At 37.5% G+C, this 6,078-nt stretch overlaps 1 protein-coding gene across 1 annotated transcript; it reads left to right on the top strand.

Annotated features, from left to right (window-relative positions):
• The first annotated feature begins 342 nt into the window (after positions 1-342).
• LOC139863993 (replication protein A 70 kDa DNA-binding subunit B-like) lies at positions 343-2,901 on the top strand. The gene is made up of 8 exons (XM_071852587.1): positions 343-515; positions 599-834; positions 1,243-1,389; positions 1,507-1,532; positions 1,670-1,816; positions 1,912-2,075; positions 2,152-2,461; positions 2,626-2,901. The coding sequence occupies exons 1-8, from the start codon at positions 343-345 to the stop codon at positions 2,899-2,901; spliced, it is 1,479 nt and encodes a 492-aa protein (XP_071708688.1).
• Positions 2,902-6,078: the final 3,177 nt, after the last annotated feature.

The raw sequence follows: 6,078 nt of genomic DNA, 5'->3' as shown, positions 1-6,078 counted from the left end.
CTCATTTTACTGGCAGTTACTGTTGTTGAGTGTGCAAGTGATTTTCCTCTTTTCGTGCCTGTTTATATATTCTATATACTTTCTAACAATTTCCTTGTGTTTGCACAGACATATCTCCTTTATACCCTAATTCAAGGGACTGTACGTCCGTTTGTATGCAGTGCGAGTCTTTGTTCTGGCGCGCTGGCATAACAAAAAATATTGTATACGCTGATTTTTGTCCGAAATTACCAACTTCAAGGCACCACCAGCTGCTAAAGAAGACCACAGCCACAGATAAATTATGTACATAGTTAATATATATTCATATTTAGTACTGATTATTTACTTCCTTTTGATAGTATGACACAAATAACGGCGCTGGCACAGCTAATACCTGGTGATATAGATAGAACAATTGCAGCGAGAATTTATCGTAAGTGGGTTACTTACAGTTATCACAACCAGGCTCCAACCGGTTACTGTTGCATGCTTATCGATGAAATGGTATTCGTATTTTACATCTCTGCTGACATGTTTTCATCTTTTATTTATACCGTCTGTTTGATGCTCTTGACATGTTGCAGCACTACCCTATGCTTGTGAATATGTGATACAGTGATAAAGCTTACTTTGACGAGCTTATGAACTTGAACAAGATGTATGTGATAACAAACTTCTCGGCTCATGCTATAACTCGCTGGGAGAAGATATTACCAGGGCCAATGACATTTTTGTTTGATCGCAACACAGATTTTGAAGAACTTCCATTTGCAGACTACCCTGACCATTACTTCCAGTTTGTTGCTTACAATCAACTACGCACGCGTGTACCAAACACCACTGTCCTCGCTGGTATTTTTTGCATAATATCTTATGATTTCGATTTAAATGCTTAGACATACATTGATAAGGAATATATGTGAACAGACTACATTGGCTGCATTGATCGCCTTGAAGACCCGGTGGTGATTGGAGACATTAACCGCAAACAGCTTATAAGAAGAACAATCGACGTCACCAATCTTGAGTAAGCCATTATTTAGGAAAAATAAATAAATATATGCAATGTTTGGGCATTTTCTTTATTTAATTTACAAACTTTTGAACACAACAACATTTACTAAAAAGAATGTGTTGCTGGGAAAAAAACTGAATTGCTTTTCGCAACAAGGGTGGACCGACGCCGATTAATTTTGACAAACAGCAGCACAAATTTTTTTCCTTTTAGTTTTTTTTTTAGTATCTATTTCTAACTGATAGTTTCACACACATTTGTGTACATCGGTGATACAATTCAGCTTACTCTCTGGAATGAGCTTGCAACTTCTTTTGACTCGGACGCATACGATGCTATGGAAAAACCAGTTGTGTTGGCGGTCAGCTCATGCCGCCCTAAGCTTTACCTTGGTATGTAACAATTTTAAACACAAACCTTGTAATTACTACATGAAATTGTTATGTGCCCATTAATAAAATTTGTTTGTGACCATTTGTTGCCTGTTTTTTAGCTTTGTTTTGTAAAAGGGGAACTCCAGCTTGGTTGCACCCAGGCAACACATTGTTATTTCAATCCAGCAATACCAGAATTTAACGACTCGATAGATGAGTAAGCATTGTCTTTTAAAGTAACTACCCGTGCCTTTTTACTATATCGCTGATTACTAACTTGCATTGGATATTCATGCAGTCATCATGCGCGCTTCTTAGAAAACCCACCATTGCTCATCAACCTATAGCGATCACCGGACATGGTAATAGAACGGTTTCGCAACAGATTTTCCCTGCAAGAACTTCTGACCCACAACTTGAACAACTACATGGTAGGCTTGCTACTGTATACTGCACAATCTATTTTACCAACTATTTACATTACCATTAAATCTCTCTCAAACTGACCTAATAATATACGTATAAATTTGCAATTTCCAGAATGTGGACTTCACTTGTGAAGGCACGATTGAACAAGTTGGTGGAAACAGAGACTGGTATTACAAAAGTTGCAGCGAATGTTTGTTGAAAGTCACAGAGGACATTGACGCTCCTAACAATTACACATGCTGGGTCCACGGTACCAAAGCTACCTACACGCCCACGTAAGAACGCCTTGCAACCATAAATTTTCTCCTACTTAACTGCAGACTAACTAACTTCTTTCATGACATGTTTCAGCTACTGCTTCAAAACTATCATCAATGACACATCGAATAATGCATCCTTTACCTTTTTCTCAGAAGCGGGTGATGTAATTGTTGGAACCACTTGCAGTGACCTCATAACAAACAGAGGTTATGATCAGCCTCATGAATTACCACCCATCATAAGAGCCATAGAAGGGCAGACTCACACATTCCAGTTCCACTACAACCCTCAATCAAGGAAAACGCACCCAGAATTCATCGTCACAAGGATTCTTGACGAAATACCAAATGTAGTGACAAACACTGACGCGCCTACACAGAATTCGAGGACTTGGCAACAGGTTCGCCACCTGCATAATTATGTCTTTGTTCATTGCACTCTATTCTTTAATTTATTAATGTCCCAACTTACGCAGCCTACATTCAGTTTTGTTTTATAACCTGCAACCTGCATTTATACATCTTATTCATGCACAGTTGCAGTTGCCACAAATGCCACAAACAGCACGCCTCCATCGACTGTCCAGTTACAGATGCTAGAGCAGCCAAAGAAAGGGAAACCAGAAAAAAGGGAGTTCAAAGAAGACGGTTAAACGAGCTTTATTCACCGAAGAGTCCAAGAAGGGTAACACACGGGGAAGGAAAAATAGCGGCAGAGTTCAAGCCTGATCACAGGCGCGGTAGCGGGCATAATGGGCAGTTTCTTTTGGTTTGGAGGCTAGAAGCTTGTAAACCACATTACTTGGTGTTGCTTTGCAAAACTTTTTTAGAAGTGCATTAATTATTTGTGTGCTCACTGAAAACTTGGTTTGTGTACCTGTATTTGTAATCCTTGACTAGTTTAGGATGTAAATTATCATTGTATGTTAGCTTCCTGATCGTTGATGAACCAATTTGGTCTGTACATTATGGTTTTTATGCATTGGTATGTTTCTGCAAATTTCTGTTACGAAATGTAGACTTTTAAATGAATGTTCTAAATCAGGTACTTTCAGCATGTCTATTTAATTAGTTGCATTCTGTTTCTCTCAATTTAGTATTGGTAGTCAATTGTACAATCTATTATACTTATGGTTTGTATTTTTTCAACCAGTTGTTATACGTACATATTGTTGTCTACGCTGATAGGTACTGCATGACATGCTTGTAGACAATTCACAGCTGAAAATAATAATAAAAAAAAACTCAATTTCTTGCATGCTTTCAGCTCTAATTAAACAGACTTGCTGCTGCAGACCAAAGTTACCTACACTAAACACTTAATACATCATTTACACCAAGGCATTCAAGGCTATCAACCAAACCTACAATCAACATTTAATTTTTGGGAAGCTCAAGAAATCTCCATTCACCTGACCAGATCTTCTATCTACTTACTTCACCTACAAAATCACCTTAACCATCTCCATCTACTTCATCGCCAATTCTCTCTCAGCAAACAGCATAAGATCAGCACTGCTCAAAGGAAAAGGTTTGTTTCCCTTCTTGATCACTTTACAATTGCACATTTGTTGATTTTCTATACATGTCTGCAACCTCTTTTTCCCTTCTGTTTATGTTTTTTTTTTTTTTTTTTTTATAAACTTGTGAGATATACTGATTTTCAAACCACCATCCAAATAGGCAATGCATACAGTTACCTGCAAACAGAAATAGAAACACAGCAAAATCTGCACAACAGCAAAAAAACTGCACACAAATCTATATAGAAACCTGCAAATGGTCATTGTATGCTGACGTCATCATGTGTTCTTATGCAAACGTCAGCAGGCTTTCTTTTAATATTTCTGAAATTCCTGCTACTTCTTTACCTCCATTTTTAGTACAGCAAACCACCTATGGCAATCTTATTTAATATGTTTCTAACATGTTTAACAAAAGTATATTTAGACAAGTCAGTTATATTCAGGTATTCTGCATCTGACATTTGTTTCCTTGTATACATAAATTAACAGCGACAACATGAACACTAACGACGTTTATTTTTTCGTGACCACACTGAGGGCAAATGTATGGGTAAGTTGTTTATTTTCATGCTAAAGTCTGTTACATATAAATTATACATTCCTGAATTGCATTCATAAGAGCACTAAAGAATGTTTTTTCCTATACAGCGCCTACCAGAAGAGGCACTTGAGATACCAGAGTTAGTTGGCGGGTTCACTTATGAATGCGTTGATGCTTTTGACAGAACCCACACCTGGAAGTTGTTGGAAACCAGAAACACATCAAAACTAAAGTTATATATCTCTGCTGGATGGAGGAGTTTCCTCAATTTAAATGACTATGAACCAGGCGACGAAGTGTGGATTGTATTTGAGCGTACTGAAACCAGGTTCTGCGTTGCATGGGATGACATTCACGAATTTGATGAGCTTATGTGATTAATCTATTTTGCAATGCAAGCCTTAAGATTCTGCACATTTTCAGCACCATATGCAGAATTATTAGAAGTTTTTTTATATATCTATTGATCTAGTGAGTTTGTCTTTTGATGGTTAGACATTAAACTTGTAGTACTTAGGTTATTGATGATGTAAATTGTGGTAAACGATTTTCGATGTATATGCCACTTCTAATGAATGACCATAACCTCTGAAGGTTAATTTTGAACTGTTTAATTTTTTGCCAACCCTTATATTTATCTAATTTTTATCAATAATATTTAGCCGCGTAGCGCGTACCTTCAATATTGTTGTCACCAAAAGAGGGTGAGAATGTGAAGAAGGTTAATATCAATACACTAAGTATTGATGATAACCAAGTTTGCAAATCATTGTCTTGTATGAATATTGTGAAAACATGCATTCATACATCTGCAAACATATCTCTACCAAAAGAGGGTGAAAATATGAGAAAGTTAACACTTGAACATAATTGTGCTTGTATTAACTAAGTTTGCAAAACAGTGATTACACGATTGAGTCATTTGTACGTTCACTTTGATTTAAGTTGAAGTGTTATTGTACGAGAAATGGCAAGGATAAAGGATGCCAAATCAAGAGACCAAGTGATCTATAAGCCACCCAATAAGTGTAAAATCAAGAATTTCTTACAATAAGAAATGGATTAGCAAAAGAAATATCATAGAAGGAAGAATGGCCAATTGCAAAGCATTTCCTGAAGCTGTTGACAAGTTTTCGCATCTGGGACTAACAACATTTCTTGTCCTCGAAGGAATGGTCTATCCAGAACTTGTGAATGAATTCTATGCCAACTTTATGTTTGAAGATGATATAGTAAAATTTCATCTAGGCAATTGATGGCATGAACTCACTCTGGAGAAATTTGGTATAATCTTAAATGTTCATACTACTGGACTCTGCTTCTACAGTAGGAGACACGAGATGGAAAATCTGCCTGAGTACATACAGGCAACTGACTTTCTAAAACACTTCTGCACCCACCGACTCCGATCACCCAGAAATTCTTGCTCACGGTTTGATGGGAAGAGATCTATTACCTAGGTTCAACATATAGAACAAGATAATAGATCACAACATCTACTGCAGAGGAGGAAATCATGTGAATATTCATGCCACGCAAATATTTGTCATGTGGTTGATCAAACCATCAATGCAGCTTTTCTTGTGGCCTTAAGAATGAACAAAGTGCTCATTGAAACAACCAGAGGGCTTCCCTGTGGTCTACATCTCAGCATGTTGTTTTCTCATCTAAAGGCCACTCATCATATCTCTCATGCACCGTCTCTTGAGCCAATCAACAAACTAACTCTTGTCAAAAGCAGTCATCAACCCGGAACATCTCGCAAGAGATGCAAGCTCCGATAACGACTCAGAGTACATTGACAAATACGACCTTGGTGAGTCATTAGGAGTGAAGGAAATCTCCTCTTAAAGCGAGGAGGAAAGCATGGAGAGAAACTATCAAGAATTCTTGAACATGAACTGAAGTCCAAGGGCTGACAAGATCCTTGAGAAAGAAGTGAAGCTCAGAA

The sequence above is a fragment of the Rutidosis leptorrhynchoides genome, chromosome 8, assembly GCF_046630445.1.
Source record: "Rutidosis leptorrhynchoides isolate AG116_Rl617_1_P2 chromosome 8, CSIRO_AGI_Rlap_v1, whole genome shotgun sequence".
Taxonomy (NCBI): Eukaryota; Viridiplantae; Streptophyta; class Magnoliopsida; order Asterales; family Asteraceae; genus Rutidosis; species Rutidosis leptorrhynchoides.
This window is presented reverse-complemented; position numbering and strand designations above follow the sequence as displayed.